At 41.7% G+C, this 27741-nt stretch overlaps 1 protein-coding gene across 2 annotated transcripts in view; it reads left to right on the top strand.

Moving 5' to 3' along the window:
- The window catches only part of RNF38 (ring finger protein 38), a 113303-nt gene that overhangs the window by 37124 nt on the left and 48438 nt on the right, over window positions 1–27741 (top strand). The window contains exon 2 of one of the 2 annotated variants that reach the window (XM_080372724.1): window positions 21126–21196. In XM_080372724.1, coding sequence (XP_080228850.1) covers window positions 21126–21196 — 71 coding nt within the window. Of the gene's footprint in view, window positions 1–21125; window positions 21197–26365; window positions 26691–27741 lie in introns of those variants that run through there. The other variant, XM_080372725.1, reaches the window with a different exon arrangement.

Raw genomic sequence — 27741 nt, 5'->3', positions numbered from 1 at the left:
AGGGAGGATGCTGGTGCTGAATGTCTCTCAGTTCCAGCTGAGTTCTTCAGAGTTACCTATAGCTGCCAGAGGGAGTATCAGCAGTAATTTTCAGGAATATTGGCAGATACTCTACTGTTTTCTTTCTGTTCAGAAGATGTGTTGCAGTTTGGATATTTGTATTTGGTAGATTTCAGTGGCAAATGGGTTGGTTTGCAACAACAGTGAGAGGGCAGCCAAGAGCTGCATAACATTTCTCGTACAAATTACAGTGAGCTGTCAGATAATATTTTTGACAATTAAAAGAGCATTTTGTTTTCTAAACACTTGAGATTTGTCTGAGCTTCCAATGGAGGTTTTTCTGTTGTTCTTACTTTAAAGCTTGTGATGAAAATTGTATCTCCAAAACCAGTCGTTCCTGGATTATTTGTCTCATTTATTTTGTAGCTGTTTCATAGGTTTGCCTAAAAAAAGTGTTGAAAGTGGATGTAAGCTTTAGGATCTGGATTTGTACTTCCATAGCCAGCTCTTAAATGGAGGTTTCCAATTAGAGGTTTGTGCTTTTGACTCCCATTCATCTTCCTGTCATCCCTCCAAGTGTTAGTTCCTTAATTTCATTCAGCAACAGGTACATATATGCATAAGGTCCCATATAAAATTTCTGCTTGGTGATTAGCAATAGCGCGAGGACTGCAGGAGCAAATGTTGACTGTTCAGTCACGCTTCCATGTGTATGTTCAGAAACATGCTCAAAGAGAACTCAATTGCTCTGTGATTTCACTGAGGATCAAAGTGAGGCTCACCATCCCGCTGTTCCCCAGATTGTCCTTTTGGCCTTTTTTTTTTTTCTTTCTTTTTTTAAAGATTGGTGCACTATTTGCTTTTTCCTCATCATCAGGGACCTTCCCTATCTCCATGATACCTCAGATGTGAGAGTGCAGCCTTGCCATGGCATTGCCCATCTCTGTCAATACCCTTGGATGCAGTAGGTCTGATCCCATGGACTTGTATGGATCGAGTTCTGTTAAGCAATTTCTGACTAAGTCATCATCAACTGATGGCCATCCTTTCCCTCCTTGAACCTTGCCTGTAAGAACAAATACTGGAAGACCTTGCTGGTGAAAAACAAAGGCAAAGATGACGCTGAGTACCTCTGCCCTACCTGTTTCTGTTGTCACCGAATCACCTACTCCATTCAGTAACTGTCCCACTTTCTCCTTGTTTAGTCTTTTACTGTTAATGTAGCAGTAGAAGCTCCTCTGGTCCTTATGCTGCTTGCAGGTCCTACTGGCAGCTGAGCTTTGCCTTTCCTGAAACTATTCCTGCATGGCCAGGAGATGTTTTTAAATTCCTCCGTTGCAGCCTAACATTGCTTTCACCTCCTGTATGCTGCCTTTTTGCAGTGGAGTTCCATCATGAGTTCCTTCCTTCCTTGGCGCTGAGCTTGTCACCTGATATATCTGCTTGATTTCCTGAGTATTGGGACAGACTGTTCCTCTGCTTGGTGAATGTCCTTAACGACCTGCCAGCTTTCTTGTGATCCTTTACCCTTCACTGCAGGTAACATTGCATTACCCTACCCTTTCAATGGCATTGCACCTACCACTCAACTAATCTGCTTTCCTAAAGTCCACGGTCTGTACCCCACTACTCACCTGCCTCTCTGCCCCCAGGATCTTGAACTCCCCTATGTTGTGGTCACTACCACTGAGGCTGCCGGTGATTTTTATATCTGTAATCAATACTTCCATGCTAGTGAACAGCAGATGTGCTTAGCTGTGCACCATCCCAGGTTAGCCTATCCAGTACCTATATCAAGGAGATACTTTTTCTAGAAATCTCCTTGCCAGGGTGTGTCCCCACCTGCTCTGCCTTTCCAGTAGATATCAAGGAGATTAAAATAATTCATAAGAACCAGGGCTGTGATCAAGAGCAATCCTCAAGCTGTTTAGGATGCTTTACCTACTTGTGAGATCTGTAATAAAGCCATTTCTGCCATGATGTCACACTTACTGGCCTCTTCCCTGATGTGGACACGCAAGCTGTCATCCAGCTGTTGTCCCCTGAAAGAGCTCCATGTAGCCGAACTTCATTTGCATAAAGACACCCCCGCACCTTCATCTTCCTTGCCTGCATTTTGTGAAGAGCATCTGCCAGTCCATCACAACTCAGTCATTCCTGCTATGTCTCACTTACTCCAGTCACGCTGTGTTGTGACTGGAGGCAGAGCTCTTGTTCCTCCTGTCTGTTCTCAGGCTGCATATGTTTGTGCATATACACTTCAGACAGGTGCCCCTTCAGCCTGTAATGTTGCCTCCGAAGTGCCTCTTGTTCCTGTCATTCTGAATCCTTTACTTTCTGCTGCTGTCTCCCAGTTCTCCACTTAACGGTAGGATGAAATCTCCCTTTCCAATTGATATGAATTAAAAAGTAATTTAACTGAAAAAATGGATATATTGTCCTCACTGATGTTACTGTACAAAGATGTAAGTGGAAAGCATAACATCCTGCATCTGTTCCTGCTGACTGCCTTCTGCCCTTTGCATCCACTGATACCTTCCTTGCCAAAATCTTGCTGTATTGGTTTGGGGGTTTGAGGATTTTTTGTTTGGTTTAATGTTTGGAGTTTTTTTTAAAGACTGTTCAAGAAAAGGAGAGGAGAGGAAAAGTGTTTGGTTACTAAACTGAAATCTTAAAATAGAATTAGTAGTTTCATGAAACCTGTTAAAAGCCATTCCTATTACTAGTACTGTAGTTGAAAGCTGCTATTGCCACTATAACCTCATCCATGGCAGAATTTATTACTTTGTGGTGAAAACATACTGCAGGCAATAGAACTTGGCATTCCTGGCCAGAGCCCAAGAAAATGCTACTGTTTGGTTTCTTTGTTTCTTTTTTTTTTTAATTTAAAAACATTATTTAATTTTGATTTGAAAGAGCCTGAGTATTAGATGTTTTGTGGATTTGGCTGGCATTTGTGGTTCCTACAGCGATGTTTTGTTTGTGTAATAATTGCTGGGTTGTTAATTCGGTAACGTGATCTAATTTGTTTCCATTATATGTACACAGTGGTAAAATTTTGCTTGAGTGTTTACCGTTAATTAGTAGTAAAAGTTATGTCAAGAGAATATTTTTGGGTTTTATTTTATACCTGTTTGAATACATTTTAATGTTTCCCTGCAAACACACAAACACAGAAACACAGTGTGCATGTGCACGCAGTTTGTCATAGCTGGGAAAAAAAGAGCTGTGACTTCAGCAACTTCACTTCTGCTGTGCATACTCTCAGCTGATTCGGTGAGACTAAAGGCGTAGCTTAGCCTTCCTGGGCTGGGTCCCCTGCCACGTGAGCATGTGCACGCTTCTGATTGTTCTTCATTCTGTTCAGCTCTTGCTGCAGACATCATACAATGATCCCAGTGATTCAGGCAGGTTATCAAAAGGAAGTCTCAATCTGTGAATTTTGCAAGAGGCTGTTTTTCAGAGAAGTCTATTCAGCAGATATTTACTATACAGTTGTACATAGCTCTGCATCTACTTCTGGGTTTGCTTGCTAGCTTCTATAGTTTTGGAAAAGTGCAGTTGAACCTTATGTAATCTAAGTGGGATTTAGACTGAAGGTTGTGGAGAAATAACTAGAGTAGGACTATCCAACAAGACTTTGTTTTATAGGGGTGTTCATGACAGAGTTGAGCTAGCACTGGTATGATTAGGAAGCCAAGTCCCAAGCACTAAGGCAGTTTATACTGGCAAAAGCATATTCTGCTAGTAAAAATTTTATCAGTCTCATAAGTAAAATTTATCTTTAACCTGGGTTTGCTTTTGAAACAAAGTATTGTATATGTTTAATTTTTTAAAATATGTTCATGCTTATACATGTTGCCTTGTCCTTTTAAAGCTGATAAGTAATAAAGTTATAAATTGTGTCAAACTGTGGGTTGTGTTCAAAGGGCTCCCCAAGTTTTACAAACTATCAAACAGGGAGGTATAGTTACACACACACATTTAAGAAAGAAAAGAACATGAGCTCGCTAGTCCATTTAGGATTTTAGTTTACATGTTTGGTAGCTGAGAACGCACTTTGCCTTCTGCCTAACACCTGATAAACTGGTCTAATATAAACCAGAATACTCCTAGTTTTACCGTGCATTTTAGCTTCCTTGTAGTGGAACAACAGTGGTGAATGTTCATAGGCACATTCTGTGCTACACATGTTTTGTGAATGAAGGATTTGCAGCTGCTTGGTTTTCTGTCCCTTTCTTTTTTTCTAGGAAAAATGAAATGACAAAACTGTTTTAATTACATCAGGGGACAGTTCTGCACTGGAAAAACTAGGTTAGTTAGTTCCTTTAGATTACAGACTTAATCAAAGTGGATGTAATCTTTAGGACAGAGACAAAAATGTTCCTTATATTGACCATACTTTTGATGCTTAAAAATAAATTAATAGTTTGTTACTCTTCTCATAATACCTCTCTGTATATCTGTAGAGTGGGCTGGTAAAGGCAGGGGGTGGAGGTGGGGTGGGGAATGCTCTTTTGCCCAAAGCAGGGCGCTGGGCTGCGGCAACTTTGTCTTGTCTGGAGCAACTTTGATGGATCTCTTTTACAACTGAGTTTGGTAATATTAAGCCAGCCTTTTAGGAGATGTCCCTTTTGTTCAGTTTGCAGCTGCTGAGCATGGAATTAAACCATGTCTGGGAGGACCATGGGTGCCTGGAGAAGGCTATTTGTGCTGTAGCATGAGGAGTCATCAAGCAGGTCTGTTGGAGGCTGATGCAGGAAGATAGCAGCAGGGACCAGGACTTCCCGTGCAAATTCTTGATCACAGATCATTGGTGGTTTTGTATGCATCCGAGGTGTTCGTGCTGATGGCTGTAGGAGGGAGGTGTGAGTCAGCAGAGTAGGACTCAGGAAGTGTCTGGTGCCTGGACTGGGATGTATGCGCTGGTGGGTAGGCATGAGTGATCTGAGAGGAGCCTGATAACTGGAAGACTATTCAAGTACCAGGCATCTACAGATTAAACATTTGACCTATTTAATCATTTAAAATTTTAACATTTTAAATCATCAACCTCTAGCCACATAAGAGTAGTTACGTGATGGTCTCGTAATTGGCCCATTCAAATGTCTTTTGTTACCTGGTTGTGCTTCTAGCACCCACCCCATCCCGGGAACAAATCAGCAATTTGCTTTACATTTCAGAGAAACAATCCAGTTACATTTTGCAGCTTCATACCTTATTTATAAGTGCTTTGTAAAGCAAAATATAAAAGTATATAAATACATATGTAGATTAAAAAGTGTATTTTATATGTATATATAGAAGTCCCTTACTTTGTGGTGGTTTTTACTTAGCAAATGTTTATGCCAGCGTGCCCTGTATCATGCAGCTTTCGAATTCCGAAGGACCGCGAGTGAGCTTAGGGTGGGCTCGGTGGGGCCGAGGCGAGGGGCGCGGCGTGGCTGCGGGGCGTGCACCGGCCGTGTGGAAGGGGCGCGGGGGCCGCCGTGCCCCCGCGGCGGGGCGCCCCCTGGTGGGCTGAGGGCAGCCGGCAGCCGCCGTGCGGGCGGGCGTGCCTCCGGGCCGCACCGCAAAGGCAGCGGGAGCAGCGCTGGCGCCGCCACAAACGGCCTCCTCCGCGGTGTAACTGGGGGGAGTTACTGGGCTGTGTGAAGTGAAGACGCCCGATACCATTGTTAAGTTACCAGTGCATCTTACAGAACAGAGAACAGCATATCAAAATATATAATTATTACATATATATATAATATATGTAAATATAATAAAAATAATGAAGAAAACACGTTAGCGCGGGTAAGAGATCAAAATGTAAAAAATAGGGGAAGAAAACTAGAAGGTTCCGTGTGTACATCTGACAACAAATACGAACTTGTGTGTGGTTCCTGCCCACCTTTACAGCACATGAGTAGGGAAGCCTCAAACAAACCCATTTGTTATAAAATTAAAACTGCACAAAAAATGTCTTTATGTATAGACTAGGTTGGATTGGTTTCAGTTAATTCAGACTGGCAGGTAGGATACCTGTTGGAATTATGTTTTTCAGTTTAACTTTGGAGCATTCATCTGAAGAAAACTTAAATCTTCCTAGTTAATAACAATGATATTTCCAATTGAACATAGCTAATTTTTGTGAGGAAAGTGGGTAGCTTAGAGACACATTTAAACAACTCATGTAGCTAGTATTTAATTGGCTTCCTGTGTTGCATGTTATAGTCTTTTGGAAAATTGCATGGGTAGTTGTTTCTTATTCCTTTATAAAATTAATTTTTATTTCTTAATTTATGCTGGGCTCGTGTTGAATGGGAACATAATGAAATTAAATTTACACAACAGGCTTGTTTAAACAGTCTTAAAAGGCAGACATGTTTACATTACAATGTGCTGAGAATAAAAAAGCTTAGGAAAATCAGGAAAATGAAAACAAAGATATTTGGAGGAGTTGCAAACTTAACAGTTTTTTCTTGGTATGTAGCATTTGTAGAACTAGTCATTTAGTGTTCAGTTGTGCTTTAACTAGTTTATCCATTCTATAAAAACTAGACTGTTTTCTCCTACAATTTGTAATAAACTTACTAATTTTGAGTGAGTAAGCTATTAAACTGAGATACATTTTCAACTTTTCAACTGGAAGAGAAAAAGTAGACTTCAGTTTTTGAAAGAACACTAAACAACTCTGACTTCCTCTGCTAGCCAAGAACTTCTTCCAGAGGCTTGACTGACCCTAAAACTTCAGGACCAATGTATACCCCTTTGAAATATTCAATTACTGTTTCTTTTCTTTTTTTCATTCTAGACAACTTAGGCTTCAATTTTAAGTACATCCTAAAATAGCTTTGATTACGTTTAAATTCAGTGTCTTAATTTAAACGTGTGTTTTAATCTGCTAGTTGGTGATGTTCAAAGATTCTTCCTTGGACCAAGGTTTGGAATCACGGTTGTGCATACTATCTTATATTTTGGTCCATGTTGATTTTTGGGGAGGTAATGTATTACTATGGAACTTCATTGTTCTGTATTTTTCTTCCTTTTTTGTGAAAGGGTTTGTAATGGAGAGACTCTCTTGAGAACTCCTGAGTAATCTTCCAAATAACCGGCAGCTTGAATGTCCAGTCCAAAAAGTGGGTTCGTGTGGTTATTTGAGTCTCAGGAGACCTCCAGATGGAAGAATCCTTCTGCATGCTGTGAGTTAATGAGAACCTGCCTGTATGCTGCATGTATTACGGAAGCAAAAGAGACCTTACCTTTAGCCTTGGTATTATCCACCCTACTGATTTTGATCTTGATAATCTTAGCCCATTTGATTCCCGATTTTTAACATACATGGACGGGTGCAATCCAGCTTGTGTTGCTTGAGTAGATACTTGGCAGAAAGGTAAATTAGCTTTCTGATGGGTATTAACTGCTGTGATGTCAGAATCACCTAAGCTAGTTAATTCCAAATAACTACAAAGTAAAGGAAAACTCTGACTTCTTTGTAACAGTGTTCCTTTATCGCAAGTCAGGATTTTGAGTTCTGCATGTCTTTAGCTGCTTAAATCGATAATGTGTTTGAGAATGGGAAAAGTACGTTAGAGCTATTTTTTTTAACATACTTTTTCCAAAAAAGTATGTTTTTCTGCTGAGAACCTTAAGAACCTTTGTTAAGAACCTTAGGTGAGTTTTGGAAGATGCAAGGATTATCAGAAAGATTTGAATGAAGTTCAGATTTGTTATGAAAAGTGGGGGACCCAGAATGGTTGGACAAATTCATGAGGGATGGATCATCGCTGTTCAGTAGTCAATGCCATCCACACGCAACCTGCAGATCAGGGATCCCAGAACTGCTGGTGGTTGTGAGCTGATAGGCTGTGCTGAAAGGAGGAGAAATTAAGTGCTTTCTTCTGTGCTTGCTCAGGTTGTTGACCAGCACTGGGACAAGGTTGGGGTTTAGACCAGCCATCCATCTAAGCTTGAGTATTTGTTCTTAGGTAGCAAGCTTCCAGAGTGCCCTTGCTAGAGTTACTAATGTCTAACAAAGGCAAAATATATGTAAAAATCAAACTTTTGTTTAGTTTCTCCATTTTGTTCCGGTTGTCAAAATTAACCCATTCCATGGCTGACAGGTTTCTAATCTGAGTGTTGAATATGTATCAAAAGAGTGCCTCTGTTACAGTCTGATAAACTTGCCTATGGAAGCATGAAAGATAGGCCAAAAAAAAATCTTCATTTTTTAAAGAGGAAAGGCAACAGCGTACAAAAATAGTGACTGACATAACCATGCTGAAAAGTTGCCCTATGCTATTCAATAGGGCAGTGTGGTGATTCTTGCTGACACTGAAAAAGAAGCCCGTTTAATCCTGGAAGCTTTTCATCTCTGACGTAAGGCATATGGTTGGGTTTATAGCATGTTCTCAGAGGGGTTTTTCTGTCTGTTAGCGTTGTTGGAGAATGGAAGGTGAATTCCCACTTCTAAAAAACAAAGGAAGAAATGGTATGATAAGATGGACACTCTGGAGCAGCAGGACACCATGTATGGTGGTATGTGCATGAAGTGTTGACTAGCTGCCTTTTCAAGCAGACGCACTGAGGTATGATGGGAAAACAATGTAATTTGATTTTTTTTTTTCATTTGAAATTTAATTAGAAGTTGAAGGTCTTAGAAATAAAAGAGTGGTGTTACTTGAAATGGGAGTTCTTTGTGTATATGACGTATGTGTCTAGTTCCCTGATAGCAGAGCTGGTAAGAGTGCAGTAGTTCCCTGAAAAACTGAAGGTATCATTCAGTTTCTCATAGCTTTTTTTCCCCAAATCCTGACACATCAGATGAAATTTTTCCAGTGCAACACTTGGGAAGGCTTTGTAAGAAATGTTCTGCTCTCTCCAAGGTATAGGACAGACAGAAATACATTTTGGCTGGTTAGGTAAGTTTCTCAGAATATTTTTTCATGAGAAATTTTCTTGTTAGGTAATGTACTCTTGGAATTTGAAACCTGGTAGAGGCCTAGACTCTTGTGCTGGTGTTCTGAATTAACCATCCCTATGGATAAAGAAGAGCTTTTAAAGATAAAAATCTTAAAAAAAGAAATCAGAATTCAGAAATGCTGGAAATTGTAAGCAACGTGGTGCTTTCTGTATATGTGGTTGCTGGCTGATTTACTTGTATTTTTAACTGTGGGTTACAACTCTGATAGCTGTGTCCTGTATTTGCGCCAGAGCTAAAATTAGGGACTTCATGTACCCATTGATGTCTTTCCTCCTAAGAATAGACAGTGTAGAAGAAAAAGGTTTTCCAAATGAGCATAGTGTGGACAAGAGCAAGTGGGGTCTGGGTGGTGACAGGGGCTAGGAGCTGTGGAGGTGCCTAGGCAAATCTAGTTAGAGGGAGCTGCTGGGGAAGGAATACCAAAACAGGGTGAGACAAAGTATGTGGTAGTGCATCTTGGTTTTAAAAGCCAGAGAAGAAAAAAAGTCAGAAGGAATTGCTGCATTTCCCCATGAGAGACACAACAAATTAGCACAGAATTGTGCTGTAAAGCTGGATGTAATTTGCTTACTGAATGGTACTCCAAAAAAAGCAGAACTTGGTTTTCCGGAGAAACATACAGCTGTGTGGATATCAAATTTTCCCCCTTTCTCAGAATCTTTGCTTCAGTGATTACAAGGATACTGTTGCGTGTGATCAAGCAAGTTCCTCAGAAAGTTTCTCTCTATGAAAATCAGAATGGATTGAGACATAATATATCCAGAAAGGGAGGAAAACTAATACTGCTGTCTCTTATGTCCATGTACATGCAGCACTGGGATAAAAGAGGTGTGCTGTCAACCTCATCTTCTTTTCCTTCCAAATATCCAGGGTATTATCATAACCTGATTTGTTCAAGGAACAAAAATATTTGGAAAAGTTGATGGGGTGTCTCTGGCTGCTAATGGCCTTACTGTGCACGTATAAGAGAAAGACATAAATAAAATGCTAAAGATTAACATGGTTCGTGCTTTGAAACAAGACTGGGACAAATGCTTACTAAATGGAGCAAGACCAAGACAGACAGGAAGAGAAAGTTATTTCATGGCCTGTCAAATATAAATTAACTTTTTCATTTTGTCTGGACAAGTCACTCCTACTGATTATTAATTTAAGTTGCAACAGTAAGCACTCAATCACCTGCATGGAAATGAGGGTTGTGGAAAGCCCATACACAGTAAAAAAATACTACTTTTAACTCTAGCTTCTCTCTGAGACCAGTTTTAATTGTGTTCAGATTTTCCCATTTTAGCAGATAAGCTGTCTTTAGAGACAGCTTGGCCTTTCCCTTGAAGTAATTTCCTGGAGATGACTTGATCATACAGCTTTAACTATGCTTTCAGAATAGAACCTGTTTCAAACAGATAGTTGCAAGGTCAGTTCCTAAGTAGGCAGTGCCTCATGGCTACCTTTTGCCTTATGGCTAAAATGAACATGCAGTGAAAATAAAAAAAAATAAAATAAAATTGAGATGTATTTAAAATTTTGGTTGCAGTATTTCATGACATTTTTTCTTGATAAAAGTAAGGAATTGAAAGAAGTTGATCATAAATGCATGCTCTGGATTGCTGTTTCCTATCTGTGTTAAAGGCTGCATGAATCAGACAGCACTAGCAACATTTTTACCACTGAAGCTTTCTTCTCTCCAGGCTAGGCTGTGTGGGAGCATTAAAGCTTTTATTTGAAGGGGGGAAAAAAATAATAAATCTTTGTGCAAATTAGCGCTGAGTTTGGTGGGTGACACTGTAAAGACATAGAGGGACATGACAAGCTAGGGTTTAGAGTTTAATATTTAATGTTTTGCTTCTGTGCTTGCTTTTTTATTGTAATAATGACAAGTTTATGTTGTAATGGTAACAATAAATGTAAGCCAAAGAAGGCACTTCATTCAGTGCATCCAAAAAGCAGCTGCTAGACAGTTTGCATAAGCAGTCTGGGTTTTCGGAGTCTTGATGAGATTCTCAAGAGAAGATGAATTTCGAGAAAATTGGTTTACTAGCCTACTTACAAATAAAGAAAAATGGCTTGAAATTTCAGGTAGCGTTTGAAAAATAACTAAAATTCAGGAAGCTCAAGAACTTCAGACATCTGATTCTTCAAAACCATTAATATAAAGTCCTATAAGGATGGGAATAGAGCAGTGGTAAGGGTATCCCTGTGCTCTGATCTGCTCATACCTGGTTTTTAATGTAGTTGTCGTGCATATTTGTCTGTATCTCTTGTGTCAGCTTCCAACACCTGATGATAAAAACTGAATTCCATGACAGGATTAAAAGATTGGGTTTTTTAAAATCCTTGGTGGCTTGCCAGGCTTTTGGGGTTGGTTTGTTTGTTTGTTTGTTTGTTTGTTTTCTCTAGGATTGATTTACTTTCAGCAAAAGTCAGTTTCTTGTACAGAGTCCTGTAATACAGCAGCTAAAAGGAAGTATGTTTTTGTGCTCTAGCTACAGAGGTAGTGTGTTTCAAGCTGCAATTTAAGTTGATGTCAGTTCTTCAGAAAATAACCTCGGAATTATTTTGTTGTGAGAGAAGATCTAAGGACAACGACTACTCAGACAGGAGGAACTGATTCCTGTATCGTTCATTTGGTTCAAGTACCTGTCTGCCCAGTCCAATGGGAATAACCTCTTGTGAATCTGTAGACCTTGTCTCCAGCAGCATGGGAATTATCTGCACAATGATAGGTAGATCACCCCTGAAGAAACATGAGCTGGTTGTGGGAATAAACAAGTTTTTGGACAATTGTTATCTTCCCCACAGAAAGGTTGGCATATGTGTTGGGTGGTATTTCTGTGTGTCCAGGGAGCAGTTGAGATGGTTCAGATTTATGTATCTTTTATCAGTAATCCCACAGGCACTTTTATCTCCTGACTTTCTTTTGAAAATATCCTTTCAAAAATGGTAAAAAGGAGGACCCTAGGAATTACTGACCAGTCAGCTTCACCTCCGTGGTAAGCTGTGTCAAATTATATGGATCAGAGGGAGGTGATTAGAGAGCCAACATGGCTTCGCCAAGGGCAAGTCTATGTGTGACTCACCTAGTGGCCGCCTACAATGGGGTGACTGCATCAGTGGACAAGGGAAGACCTACAGATACCATCTGTCTGAACTTCTGTAAAGTCTTTGACGCTGTCCCACGCTGGACCAACATTCTTGCTGCTAAACTGGGGAGATAAGGATGTGACGGATATACTATTTGATGGATAAGGAACTAGCTGAATGGCCATGTCCAAAGAGTTACAGTCGATGGCTCAGTATCCAAGTGGAAACCAGTAATGAGTGGTGTCCCTCAAGGATCCATGCTGGGACAAGTACTATTTGGTATCTTCATCACTGACATAGGCAACGGGATTGAGTGCGCCCTGAGCAAGTTTGTGGGTGACACCGGGCTGAGTGGTGCAGTGGATCGATAGGCTTGCAGGAAGGGATGCCATCCAGAGGGAACCTGACAGGCCTGAGTGGGCCCATGTGAACCTCATGAAGTTCAGCAAGGCCAAGGGCAAGGTCCTGCATCAGGGTGAGACTAATCCCAAACACTGGTGTGGACTGGGGGATGGATGGTTTGAAAGCAGCCCTGCGGAGAAGGATACTGGTGGATGAAAAATTAGATGTGAGCTGGCAATGTGCGCTTGCAGCCCAGAAAGTCAGCCAAAAAAAGCAGCATGGCCAGCAGGCTGAGGGGGGTAATTCTCCCCCTCTGTTTTGGTCTCATGAGACCCCACCTGGAGTGTTGTGCCCAGCTCTGTGTTCCCCAGTACAAGAAGGACATGGACCAGTTGGGGTAGGTCCAGAGGAGGGCCGCAAAGATGATCAGAGAGCTGGAAGACCTCTTCTATGAATAAAGACTGAGAGCGCTGGGGTGGTTAAGCCTAGAGAAGAGAAGGCTCTGGGGAGACCTTACTGCAGCATTTCAGTACTTAAAGGGGGCTTGTAAGAAAGATGGGGACGCATTTTGTACCAAGGCTTGTAGTGACAGAAGGGGCAGCGGTTTTAACCTGAAAGAAGGTAGATTTAGGAATATAAGGAAGATATACAGAAGAAAGCTCTTTACTGTGGGGGTGGAAAAACACTTGAACAGGTTGCCCTGCTGTGGATGTTGTGGAGAAGTTGTAGATGTCCCATCAGTGGAAATGTTCAAGGTCAAGCTGGGCTGTGCTTTGAGCAACCTGATCTAATGAAAGGTGTCCCTGCCCATGGGAGGGTAGACGAGGTGATCTTTTAAAGGTCTCTTCAAACCCAAACCATTTTATAATTCTTCAAAATTTGCTTGTGCCCTACGGAACGTGCACCACAGTGGATTTCCCTGGTGGGCACTTGTGCAGTCATCTGATGCAGGGCTTGCAGCTGCAAATTCTTAAATGGTCTAGTCTCGATTTACTCGTAATCTTCCATGTTTGGCACTTGCGTGAGATAGCCAGAAAGGTGTGATTTTTATGGAGTTCATTCCTCAGAGAGAGGAGGATACAAAGATAACAGAGAAGGAATGGTCTAACTTCATCTTGTAATCAAATCTATTTTTGAACAGCTTCTGTTTGTAAACAATGTATATTAAATACTTGTGATAGAAGTTTTACTCTGGAGTAGCAAAGGAAGTGGGAATGATGTTATAAACAATGTCATATTGTATCCAAATTGCAGAAATGGCTTTTAAACTTCTATTTTACAGTAGGCCTCAATTAAAATCTTAAAATGCCTTGGGGGGTGGGGAATAGTATATACTTGTTACCACATGCATAATTGTGGCAGCATTTTTTTAGAATAGCCTTATCATAACGGATTAGAACTTCCTATATGGTACCACTTCAGGAAGATCACTTCTTAGTCTTAGATCATAGAGATTGTCCTCAGTCCTACTTTAGTCTCTGTGATGAAACAGCTTATTTGACACAAGTAATATTTTTACCTTACTGCTTTATGTAGTTTGGTTTTGTCTGATTGTGTCTTACTATTACAAACCAAACTCAATAACCTGCTAACAGGTTTTGTAGATGCTTTGCTATTCTGTGTAACCTCATCAGTTACACTTCATCTCCTGACATTTTGAGTACTAAGAGTACCAGTAAAATATTGGTACTGTGTTTATGGGTGTAATGGTATTTCTGCAGTAACCTAATTTCCTGAAGGTTTATTGCTGCTGTAAAATTTTTCCCTGGATGACTTCTTGCTGAGCTGTTCCTTGAATAAGCAGGGAAAACCTGATACCCAGAGCAAAGCACACAGCTGTCAATAAGCTTACGGAAAATGTTCCTTGCTTTTGTATGTGTATTGTAAAGCTATGAATGACAAACTTTTAAAATACTAGTTTTACACTTGCATGAAATCCAAAATAGAATCTGAGTAATGTTTGAGTTGAAAAAAGCTAACAGTAAGGACTTAACTTCTGATGTGTTTCAGTATTTTTTTTAAATTACAAAGTTGAATATTTGAAGAATGTTCCAAAAGGCTGTTTATGTATAGTAGTTCCATTTTTCTAGGGATTTTTACAGTGCATACAGACAGAATTTGTAGAAGTAAACATGAATTCTGTAACACCTTTGATTTCAAGAATTCTTTAAATGTTGGGAGGTATGTTCTTTTTATTTGAAGCTTGGCTGAATCTGATCATTTGCTCTCGGCATGCCTGGTCAGTATAGTTTATGGCTATAAATCTTGTATGGAAATCATTTTAATAATTTGGCAATGAAACTATATATGCTCACTGAAAGCCTATGCTTATCCATTAATACTGCGTTGTTAGCTGAGGAGAGAACTTCTCATTTACTTAATAGCTGACTTTAGCTGCAAATCTAGAGTATGTGGAGAAGCAAGGTGCTGATGGGTTGGATCCCTCAGACACCGTAGTGTCTGAGACACTCAAATTTCCACACAGATATGTGCTCAACTTAAAAATACACAAATCTTGTAAGAATTTGGACCTTGCAGGGTTACATTGGATGGCTACCACAGCAGTGGCCTCTCTTTGCATGAGACTGCTACAAAGGGGATAAAACCGTGTGGTTGAGCCTGTGGGTTACCGGTCCGTCTGAACTGCAGTTGTTTCCACTCTTCCCTAGAAAAGATGAAGCCACTAAAGTCAGTGCAGAAGGAGGAAGGCAACAGCTAGGCCACAGTGGGGTATGTGGGGTTATATTCAGACTGCTGCTATGAGGGTCACATTGTGGACAGTTGCTGGAGTAACGAGTCCAGTTTGTATGTATAAACGCATTTAAATTGTAATTATAAATGACAAATTCAAATTAATACATCTAAATTGGATGTTTTTTGTTTGAAGTAAGAACATTTATGCAGATTTCTAGAGGCACAGCAGAAACCAGGTAAAAAGCTCTTTCTTCACTGCTGGTTTATCGATGAGCTGTTTATGAAGCCTAGTGGCCTGCCCCAGTATTCAGGACTTTTGCAGTGTTAGTTTTGCTTCTTTTTTAAGCTCTGGGGTTCCTCTCCTTTTCTCCTAAAATACCTGCAAGATGTCGTTCAGTCAGAAATGTTACTACAAGGTACACTTAACTTTCCTGAAATAAGCATGGGCCCAGGTTTCATTACAGTTGTGCTGTTTTCATCCCTTTTCGTGATGATTATTAGGCACGTAGTGTGTTTCCCTGAAAGCTGCAGGAAAAGGAGAAGCTGAGGGAGCTTTTCTTGCAGACTCTTTATCATGCTTTCTGATGTTTGGAAAATACAAGTTTTCACTAGGTATGTGGAAATTAGGACAGAATCCCTCAGCTGGGCGTTGTAGCAGGGGAGAGGGGATGGCAGGTGTACCAGTGAGGCTGACTGGTGTCAGGGAGTTGGAAGGGAAGACCAGAAGTCAGAAAACACCACCAGACCTACACTGTCTGCAGTTGAACAAGAGCATGGCTTTCTTGGGAAGTGGAGGAAGTAAGTTCAGGAAGTATTTTAATTTTTTTCTTCTCTAGTGACTTTGGGCTGCTTTCTGGCTAGGATGTCATCCAGAGTTTTATCACAGCCTCTTAGATATGTATATTCTATGCTCAGGACTTGCTTAAAAGTTAGCAACAGTGTGCTGTACCACACAACTGAAAAATATTAGCTTTTCCCAGTGTGTAATAAATTCTTTCCACAACAGAAGTTAATGTGAGTGCAAACCTCTGGGAAACCTATGGAATTTCAGTTTGTTGGAGTCCATAAAAAGGACAGTGGAGGAGATGAGGGAAGAATGGCAATCCTAATATGCATTCTATGCAGCTAGCAGAGCTGCAACCCCCAGGCACGATGCAACGTGTTGCTTCTTCATGGTCTGATTTGCATGTGTAGGAAAAAAAAGTCAGTATGTTCTATAAGACAGTTAACCTAGAGCCATCTCTTCCCTGACCAGCCTAAGTAGCTGTATCATTTCTTGAACTCCCCTCCAACTTTTTCATTGTAATAGTAAACCATTGTTTACTTTCAAGTAACTTCTTCACTGCCATTTGGAGGCTCTTGAATTAGAAGGAACATCCAAAATCTAAATAGCATAATTAAAAAATAAATAGCAAACAGAGGAGTATTGTTGACCAGCCGATAATAGGCATCTGCAGGAGTAGTTTGCATTACTTTTTCTGAAAGTTGAGGCTCTTAGGTCAGAGGTAATTTAACCTCTTGATTATCTTGCATGTTTTCAAGTAGGCTGGCCATCCATGGCTGTATCTCACTAGAATTTTATACTCCACTCAACTCACAGGCATTTTAAAGGGAGCGGTTAATTAGGAGTCGAAACTCGCTCCAGTTCAGGTTTTGTTTCCATGCGTTTGCTACTCAGCAAACTCTAGTTTGAAAACCTAATGCCTACCCCAGAACTCTTCTAGTTCATGCAAATTAGTGAGAGCTCAACAGCATCGCTCTGGATAAAGTACGTTTGATGGTACAGGTGTCATACAGAAATGTTTTCCTTATCAGACTGGTGCTAGGGAGGGGAGGCAATGAGTGTACTAATCAGTGTTGCTCATTTAAGCAATGAGATACTTGCAGTAGCTCTGAGACGACTGAACTAAAAGGACTGAACTCCCAGATTTTTTTCCTCTTGGACTAGCGTTGTGTGAGTTTGGACTGTTTAATATTGGCAGGCATGAAGCAAGCCATTCAAACTTGATGTTGATTATTATTTTATTACGATGCACAAGTTAGGCAGAGATCATGAAATTCTGAAAATTCTTTCTGCTGTTCAGTTTAATGTGTGGGTTTAGAAAGGAAACAATCCCTTTTTCCTGTGGTATCTGGGGAGCATAGCATTCTTTCTTAGTACAAAAGAACTGATGTTTTTCCCGGAGTTCAAGACATAATTTAAGCAGAGTATCTCAGTTTGATTTGAAGGGAGTGAAAAAGAGTGTAACTGCATTTAAAAAGGTAAAAGGCAGACTCAGATTTCTCCTGAAGTCTTTCAGATATAGTCTTTGAGATATAGATACACGTACACACACATATATACAGATGCATGTTATGTGTACATCACTTGAAGGGAATTACTCTATACTCTGTCCTGATACTGGTAACGGTGAAGGGGTGGCTGATCTGATGTTTCATGGATGCCTGTTGTCTCTTGAAGGTGTTTCAGCCTAAACTGAGGCTACAGTTTTGTCGCCTGGGTATTAGAAGATGAGAGTATAAATAAACAACCTGACTCTTGTGTTACATAGCAGGGAGACTCCTATGGATTGTGGGAGAGAGAGTTCTGGCTGGGATTTTGCTTGACAAGATGATTGGTATTAGACCTCACAGTTGCATCTCCTGAACACTACAGCAAGGAAGTGTGTTTGGGAAGGTGCTGTGGGCAGTGGCCCATGTGCCACAGGAGCCTTACTGGCATTTTTCACCACTCTGTGAGCTTTGTAGCAGAGAAAATGCTTCAGTCAGAATTAAAGCCTTGCTTGTAATAGCTTTAGGATCTGCTAGCCCCCAGGTACAATTATTCTTGTGTTGGTCTGAAATTCAGTGTAGATTTGGGGATATGAAGGTAGCTTAACAGTTTCTATTTACTCCCTGCAGTCAGGGCAATGTAAATTGGCTTATAGTTCCTTCCAGTCCTCCAGCATGGTTTCCCTGTTAAACCACAGTCAAAAACCGTTTGCATAACTCATCATAGATTGCATTATTGTGGAGCAGAGTCTTTAGCTCATAATCCCCTCTGTCAGTGCCCCTAGATCTGTTACCTCTGCTGCCCACATTCAAGGGATTGCATTATCAATGCTGGTTTTGAAAGAAGCCCTTTTCCAAGGCTGCTTTTGGTGAGGCTGTTGGTGAGATCAGACAGCTAACTGGTGCAAAGGAGCAAAATCTTTAAAATCTTCACTTGACTGTTCAGCGATCATGTCTTGTATCTTCCTATTGTACTGTCGGGTACTATTAAGTAGCTGACCAGAAATGAAACACATAAGAAGACCATGAAAGACCCTGTTTAAAAAACCCCTATATATTAAGAAGAAAGCATTGCCATATTCTCTGCTAAGTGCATTTGGCTGTTTGTGGCTGTGTTTATGGAACAGTTGAGTATGATTGCAACATGTAGATAAACCCCAAGCTGGCTTTTTTTTTTTTTCTTGGTAATGCGGATATTGTTAGAATTGAAGCTATGGCAACCTGACACCTAATGGGCTGCCAGGTGTCCTACATTGTATTTACTAACTGAAAGCTGTACTATTGCAGCTGTGTTGCTGCTGCTGGTATCCATCGTGGCTAGAACAAAGCCAGTTTATCATTGTAATTGTGTGTGTGATTGCTGTCCCTGAAAAGCCTATCTGTGAAGCCTGTCATGTAGTCTGTAAGGCAGGGTCCACATTGATGAGTTGGATTTGGTGGAGAGCAAGTTTTAGGTGATGTTGAGGTTAGATGTAGCCTCTGAACCACTTCTAGAAATTTCTTTCATTATCCACTGTGCATTCATAGATGATCAAAACAAATTTGTATGTACTTGTGTAATGTGGCATAACTAAACTGTTTTCATTATTTGCTATCTTTTTTATCTTGGATTAGTCTAAGAGGTTGTATTTTAGGTTAGTTCTGCCTCTGGGGTAACGAACAGAAACCTGTCAAACCTTTGCCTTTGAGCTTGAATAGATTCCCAATTTCAGGAAAGCATATGGACTGTTCCTGGTGAAAACACTTGTGTTCTGTGATTTGTCTAAATCACATGGGAAGGGAGCTTTGCATATTTTGAACAGTTTAAAACTGGTTCTTTTTTCCCTTTGCACCTTGAAACTTAAAATGTATAGTGATTTCTTCTCTGCTCTCCCTTCCTACAAAAATACACAGCATGAGTAGGCTCTTCTGCTGTTCAAGCCAGTTCAGGCAGAGTCAATTACTCCTATGGCAAAATAACTTCTCTTCTGTGAGTGGTAAGTCAGAAAGAAGCTAGTTTTATGAAGCTCTGTCTGGCGGAAAATACGTTTTTTTCAGAAGAATAACTGTCCGAAAAATCAGCTTGCTTTTTTTTTTTTTTTTTTTCTCTTCCCAAATTGTCAGTTGTCAGTTCTGTCTGAAGAGGCCAGCTAGGCAGCTAACTCACTAGGAACTCAGGAACTCCTGTCTTTAAGCTCTCTTAATCAGTCTTTACATCTGCATTGATAAAAGTTTCACCAAGAACCTAATTGGCATTCCATATGTGATTTGATGATAAAAGTCTTGATTGATATACTGATAAAACTGCAGATGGAAGTAGTGTTTTGTCCAAAATCATCAGCTTGAGGTTAAGTGATTTTTAATTTTTTTTTCTTTCCCTCAGTGAAAAGAACTAAATGAATCTTCATGTTTGCCTAAGAACTATGAAAATAACCAGATTAGTTTCATGTTTTTATGTGTCTTGCTGGTTGTGTTACAGTCACAAAAGGCCCTTGGACTGACTGCTGTTAATTTGTCTTTTCCAGGATTCAGTTTATGCAGTGCATTATTTCTTGAACTTTTTTGGTGATTTTAAGGTAACTGGCTTCTCTGGAGTGCAAAGTAGTACAGACGTGCAGGTGAATTCTCAGAAGCCAGAGTTTTGCTGCATCATGATCTCCAGCAAAAATTTAAACAGGCTATAACTTACACAGGCTATGGCTGGCTGCCTGTTAATTAAATAATTATCATCTTTGATTAGTTGTGTCCAGGTTGAAAACAACACATGGACTGCAAAGCTTTATAACAAACGTTTTGTGTGGAATTTGGTGTAAATGTTACAGAAAAGGACTACTAGTATTTCAGAAGTCTTAACAGAATGAGCATAAGAAACTTGTGAAGAAAAGTTCTAGATGGATATTCTGTAAGGAAAATCATAAAATGGTGTAGCTTTAGAAATCAGACTTTTTTCTTCTTGCTGTTTAAAAATTGTTTTGCTCAGTATTTGCAACTGGACAAGGAAGAAGTCACCTTAGGGAAGCATAAATTCAACAACAGTAGTTATGCCACTCCTGTACTTTCTAAGCAAGGAAGCAGCACATGAAATAAAACTTCACAGTGTGAGTAAGAGTTCTGTTAATCTGTTTGAGAATCTGTGTGGATGCAATCAAACTTCAGTTTGTCTCCATCCTCGGACAGAAGTCTCAGGAGTGGGGTAAGCCTTTGCAGAGGTGTGCTGTCCCTTTTTTTCTAGGCGTAAAGAAACCTGTGGCAAGACCTTAAGCAGGCAGAAATTCCGCTACAAACAAAATTGATAAAATTAAAACTTCTCTGCTTTGACCTTGGATTTTTCCACTCACTTTTGTTCTTAACATATCACTGGAAAGAGACAGCTGCTTTGTGGTTTCCCAGGGCCCTGAAAATTTTCTGTAGTAAGGTATATGGGATAGGACTATATTGGCTAAATATGAAGTGTGTAGCTTCTCCTTATTTACACATGTTGTGTATGTACTGCACTGCGTATGTTTGTTTTGGATTGATGAATTAGTTCTAATTTTATTCTGTTTAAACATTGAGAAAAAAACATATGTGAAAACATTGTTGGTACACTGTGCAAAATGTCTCTCGGATGTGTATTCTGTTACCAAAATTAAAATCATTACTTGTGAGCTGTAGCAGTTTGGCAAATAAATGTCTCTTCTATGTGGGGAGAAAAGAACATTTGGTACATTTGTTTTTCTTTTTAGCATTCACACTATTTGGGTTATCATTTTAATGATTTTTTTTTTCTCTTCCCCCCCCCCTTCTTTTGTAGGTAGCATTGGTACACCCTTTCAATGCCACTCAATCCATCAAGATCACATTTGTAATGATGACAGTGACAAGGTGAGGCTTACATAAATGTTTCCTTCACAAGATGCATATACATTAGGTATTTTTGTGTATTGCCTTTACTATACAAAGATAGATTGTTTTGCAGGTATAGCTGTCAATTTTCAGCATTACTCTTTGAGCTGTCTCTAGCATACTAAGAAATTTATTTTATTCAAGACAATCTTTTAGTCAGTTAGAAGAAATTTGTCTTTAGTACTGTGTTTTCCTTTTTGCTTATATTCATTTGCTATTGTAAACATTTGTAATTTGCCATATTGACACCCTTGGTTAATAAAGAACAGCAATGTTACTGCTAATATTTAGGTAATGTCTTGTTGCTTCTGACTTCAGAGGTTAGAGCCTAGCTAAGTATTCAAAGCTTCTTTGCAGTAGCTGTATTTTCCTGTTTTGGAGTTGGGAACTTCATGTTTCACAGATCGGAAGCTTTTGTTCAGTGCTGCAGCCTTAAAATACCAGTCTGTCTAGTAGTGTGCAGGCATTTTCATAACATTTTTTTGACACATTCTCAGATTAGCTTGCTTTGAGTCAGTGGAGTGTTGGATGTTAAATGTTCAGTGAGACTTGGATCAGTAGTGTAGGTGGCATACAGAAGGGAGAAGTTTTGACATTGAACCACTGGTACTGTTGATGGTTTTACCTTAAGCTTTACTGTCCATAAGTAATACAAATGGGTTAACATTAGTTATCATGTGTTACATTGTTTGCAAGTATGACACTTACTAGCAAACCAACTTTTTGGCTTGAGGTGCCTGGAAAAGGGCATGTATTAGTCAAATTGTAAATTACCTTTCTTGGGAAATGGAGTGTGACCTGTATGGCAGTGCCTTGATAAGTGCACAAATCCTTGTATGCTGTAATTCCAGAATAAATTAATTTCCTAGTTGTTCCAGCTTATCCTAGAGCAAGACTTGTCGTCAGTGCAAGATTCTTGTACGGCTCTACTGCCTTTTTTTCTTTTTTCCCCTCTTGCTCTTCTTTTCCCCTCTTCTTTTTTAAAATTTAATTTTATTTTTAAGTATCATCCTAGATTTGGGGCCTTGGTTAAACCTACAGATAATGGTCAAACATGCTATCCAGAACATGGCAAAATTATTTTTAAGTTTCCAGTTGATTAACTGGCTAACCATTTCCAATAGTATTCACTGGTTTGGTTTTTGGTCCCTGTGCACTGTGTTACTAGAAGATTCTTGGGTGAGGAGCAGGTGCGGGAAGTCTACTTTCAGAGCCATCCTAAGTGCACCAGCTCAACACTGACGTTCCCTTTTATTGTTCATACTTTTCTCATTACAGGCAAGATCACCTCTGTGTTAGATTGATTGTCTTCCCTTAGTTTTATTTCATGTCAGAGTAATTAAAACTGGTTTAAGTCTTGTTGGAAATTCTGTTAGGTGCTTCACAGGTTTGGGAGGAGGCAGTGGGAAGGGGTGTCACAGATTACAGTGTTCTGAAATTTAAATCAGGTATAGCCTTTTAAGTTGTTTGGCACACCAGCAACACCTGCTTCCATATTAACAGAGGAACTGGGCCACAACTTTACTTTTTTGAATATTGAGGGATGGTGGGAGAAAACAATCTTTCTCATTGGTATTGATTCTGCACCAAATGAGAGTTCCCCACTGTAAACACTGACTAAAGTGGAACTAGTATAAAAAGGAGAAAGAATGTGGTTTGGGTATATTTCAAAGATACATATTCCCTCAAATATCAGTTTTATTTGGTAGGAGCTTTGCTTTCTTTGTGAGAATACGTGAAGCTGTTTGCCTTGCATTTTATAGCAAATGCTAGCTGATCCTTTGATTAAAATGGGAAAAACAGTAAACAATCTTCAGAATAGACGTCTGTACTTTTCTCAGACATACCACTGAACTCTGTGCTCATTTTGAAATAGAAGGTAGAGCACTAAGGCTCAGTTAGTGTCATTGGGAGGTACAGGCCAACTGGATGTCTGTTTTTTCTAATTTTTATGGGCTTGTGTATATAAATATACTTTTTTTTTGTTCTTTTTTTTAAATCGGCAGTAGTGCTTCCTAAGAGCAGCTGGTTACTATATGAGGGTACAATTGCAATTCTGTACCACTCTTGCTTTTATTTTACATACGCCTATACTTTTGGTTAGTTTTTGAACTGGTTATTAGTTTCCAGTTCTGATTTATTCTGCCATTACAGAGTGACAGGACCTGTTCATTTTGGTAGGAATATAATTTAAAGATGAAATGCAGGATTTACTTGATCTAAAATCTAAAAATTTTGATTTATTGTTGGACATTTTTGTATTGATTCTAGAAACTTTGAGAAGCATGCCTTCAGAATAGTTTGACTTCTCTTTGATTAGTTAATATACATTGTTTCAGTGAAATAATTTACTGCTCTCTGCCTGACCGTGTGTAACCAAGTTTTGCGTTACAGAAGAAATGGTAGAGGATGGTACTTGATGGGCAAACTGCATATATTTTACAGTAGGTTCTCTCCACAAGCCTTCATTTCCTAGACAGCAGCATGAGAAAAGTTCCACACCACACATGCTAAAGGAGTGTTGCAATCTTAATGAAAACTATTCCCAGGCTTCCACTCCAATTACTTGATTTTGTTGACTTTGCACATGAGAATCGTGAATTCGTGTTCAGTGACAGCAGCAGGAAACCAAAGTCTTAAAATTTTTCATGTGTGGACTCATTGCATTAAGAAGGATATGACATTGTTGAGAGCATTTTCTATAGTACTAAGAACCTGTTTAATTTCATAGCACCAAAACTAGTACTTTGCGTGTTGTCTTATAAAAAGATGTAGTTTAGCGTAAGGTAAAAGTGCGTTTCCCATCTTACTTGTTTCTGCAAAGTGATGATAATTGAGATATATTTTAAAGTAATTGTTCCTTTGGACATGGGAGCTTTTAAGCCTCAGTGCATGAGTCAGGGGACCCTTTCTTGATGTTTGTAGTTTCTTTTATTTTGCTTTGAAGTATAAAATGCTGTATATGTTTAATACCTATGATTTTTAAATTAGTGAAATACTTAAAGCTGAAATTGTTGTTCTTAAAATAATAAAAAACAGAACTGAATAAATTTCTTTATGGAGCACAGCATTTAAGGAAAGTTATTTATAACAAGGAACTATTATTCCTTGGAAATACTACTTTTTCTTAATGCCCAAGCAGTGGTTTCCTACTAGCGTTAAACAGAGGGATAGATGGAAGTATACTATCCTTCAGAGCCTTTTAATCATACTCAGTTTATTTAAAAATATTTTTTGTTCTATGGGTGGTTTGCTGAAATGGAAATGAAACTTCAGTGATGCAACTCTTAACTACTCTTGGGACATTGCTTTTCACAGATCTTAATGAAGTTATGTATTCCTTAGTTCTCATGTAGTTAAAAACCAAATTGACCACCCAGTAGTAATGGGGGGGGGGAGCACCATGGGAGCAGTCCAGTGGAATTTTTTCACTACCCCCAAGGGGCAGGAAATTATTATCATTTCCTATTACAATTTACCTGGCTTTAATCCTTTTAAACTTACTGTCATTTATTTTCATAGTATTACTCCTATTAGATTTGTGTTCTTACTTATGTAAAGAATTTCTCTTTCCTTGGTTCTTACTACCTGAATACATAACTACAGTATTTGATTCGCTATTTCTAACCTTTACATTTCCCAATTATAGTTAACACACCTTCCTTTACTTTGGTAATTTCTTGTTCCTGAACTTAACTGTCATTTGCCTGTCTTGATGGGCGCCCAGTTCTCAGTCTGTAATCCAGTTACTCTTTGTAAAGATGTTTTTTCACAAGAGGGGTTTACAAGTTCTAACACTAGGGGAAAAAAGAAATCTACTTCCTCCCTGCTTTGGATGGTGCAGTCGGGTAGGATAAGCCTGACAACACTCATCGGTATCTGAACTCATAATGATTCACGAATTCAGTTATTTTAAGGTCCATCACATATAGTCTATATGCATCCCTTGTGGGGGATGTGTGGCAGGCAATACATAGAAAAATGGGAATAATAGAAGGAATTTCAGTTTCAAAACTGGAAAAAATTCTTCCTGCCCCGTTCGGACAGCACCAATCCTGCCTCTTAGGGCGGCTGGCCTCAGCCCCCCCGCACAGCCTCAGTTAATTCTTCAGCCCTTCTCACTGCACACCTGGCAGCTGTAACGATGCAATTTACTGATTTAAAACTGCTTTTATGCCCAGTGAAATTGTGTCCTTTGGAACATTAATTGTTTATATCTACAGCAGATGGCTTATTCTGTTTTCCTGGATCAGAGTCGGGGGAGGAAGGTTTGAGAGGTGGGCACAGCCAGGGTGAGGGTCTCGGCTAAGGGAACAAGCCCGGGTGAGTCGGTTCTCTCCGCGCCCGGTTCGTTCGCTTGCTGAGCGGCTCGGCCCCGGGAGCGAGCCTCCGCGGTAGCAAGCGCCCGATCGTGTTTCTCAGACTCATCAGCACGGGACGTGGCTCCTGGGGCTTTTCCCGGTTTTCCCAGCCCGCCTCAACCCTCCTGCCTGTCAGCAAGGCATAGGGAAGCCCCGAGCCGCAAAGTATGAGCTGGAGCAGGCAGCGGGCGCCCGTCGGCGAGAGGCTCATGGCTTTTGTAACGCGGCCGAGCACAGACTGCGCGGCGCCCCCGTCCCGGGGAGACCCCACGGGCGGCAGCAGCGCGGCGCCCCCGGGGCGCGGCCGTCCCGCGGCGCTGGCTCCTGCCCCCTCCTGCCGGCGCCGCTTCCCGCCCGGCGCTTGCAGCTCGCCGCGCAGGTGCCCGCAGGCCTGCCGGCGGCGGCCCATTTCGGTGCGAGCTGCGGGGAACGGAGCCGCGGGGCGGCTGCCGGCCCCAGGTGGGGGCTGCGCTGTGCTGCCGCCGCGCGGGAGGGAGGAGGGGCGGCCCGCAAACCGAAGCTAAAAGAGGGCGGGGCCGGGCCTTCGTTCCGGTGCGCATGCGCGGGAGGCCTCGGGCGTGCCGCGCGAGGGAGGGCTGCCGGCCCCGCCCGCTCGTCCGGCCGCGGCGGTGACGTACGAGGCCGGCCTCCGCCGCCCCCTCGCCCCCCCCCCGCCGTGCAAACAAAGGACGCCCCGCGTCGTCGCTCGTGGGGCGGGGCGAGCTTCCGAGGGCGGGGCCGGCCCGGCTGGGGAGTGACGTCACCGGCCCCCGGAGACGGCGGGGAGCGCGCGGGGCCGCGAGGCCCCGGAGGAGCGGAACATGGCGGGCGGCGGCGGGCGCGGGCCGCGGGAGCGAGCGACGGTGGCGCGGACTCAGGACGGGCGAGGGGCGCGCGCCCTGTGATCGGGCGGAGGCCGCCGGGCCGCCGCTCCCGGAGCGACCGCGCGGGCAGGCGCCGTAGGCCCGGCCCGAGGGGCGGCAGCGGGGTCCCCGACCGACGCAACTGGAGGCGGCGCGGGAGCCCCGACGGTGACTGCGAGGGGCGCGGAGGAGGCGGGGGCGCGGCCCCGCCGTGCCTCGCGGCCGCAGGGACCGACGTGCGGACGGCAGGTAGGGGCGGGGGTGGGGCCTCGGCGCCCGGTGGCCCCGACTCTCCGGCCTGCAGCCCGGTGGCGGGGGGCGGTGTGCCGTTTCTCGGCGGCGGGGCGACTTCTCGCCGGACCCGGCTCCACGGGGTCGCCGTTCGTAGAGGTGGAGGGCGGAGCGGGCCGCGCGGCCCGGCCGTGAGCCCGCTGCTGCGGAGCCAGAGCGGCCCCGGGCGGCCCGTGGAGGCCGGTCGTGCTCGCACGTGGGGCGGCCCGCGCGGTGGGCGAGAGCTCGGCCGGGTCAGCGGGGGGGCGCGGCGTCTGGTCCTGTTAAAGGTGCTTTGTCCGCTTTGGCAGAAGTTAGGACTGGAACCCCCAGATCAGCTGGCTTTCCAGGGCCGAGTTGCTGTGTGCTGCCCTCCAGGAGACAAGCGGGTTCCATGTGCGGCGTGCAAGGAGAGAGCAAGTGTTTCTGGAGCACCGAACAGCTGTTCGTCCGCCCGGCCTTCCAGTAAAGTGAAGTTTCTGGGCATCTTTAATCCTCTCCATTAGTTGAGAAAGAAGCGTTCGGGGAAGCACTGATGTTGGCGAGCAGACGTTGTAGGGCATACTGTTAGTGCTTTACAGTATATATGAGTTAATTTTTATAACTGTGTAACATGAAGGGGATTTTTTTTTTAAACATAAACTAGAAGGATGCTTCATGTTTCCTCAAGAAGTCTATTTTAAAACCGTTTGTACGTTGAGATGTTTTTTAGAGCTGGCCGTTTTAAGTTGTAATTGTTTATAGCAAATAGTTTAGTTATTACTTGCGCAGGAGTTGTTGAACTGTAAGTCGTGAGGATGTTCGTGAGTGTATAGCATTTGCATTTTGAAACCAATTTTTGAGGGTAGTATTTGGAGCAAATGCATATGTTTTGATAAGTTTTCAGATGTATAGTGAGGCAACTGGAATGGTAAGATGAACAAGATTACTATTAGTGTGCTTTATTCAAGTGTTGCTTACCGCTTGAGCAGGTGTTGCTGCTAACATGCTTGTTCTTAACTGCTATTCACTGAAGCAACTACTTTGATTC

This window comes from Falco punctatus (assembly GCF_963210335.1).
Source record: "Falco punctatus genome assembly, chromosome: Z".
NCBI lineage: Eukaryota > Metazoa > Chordata > Aves > Falconiformes > Falconidae > Falco > Falco punctatus.
Note: the sequence above shows the minus strand (reverse complement) of the source record. Positions and strands in the feature narration are given on the sequence as shown.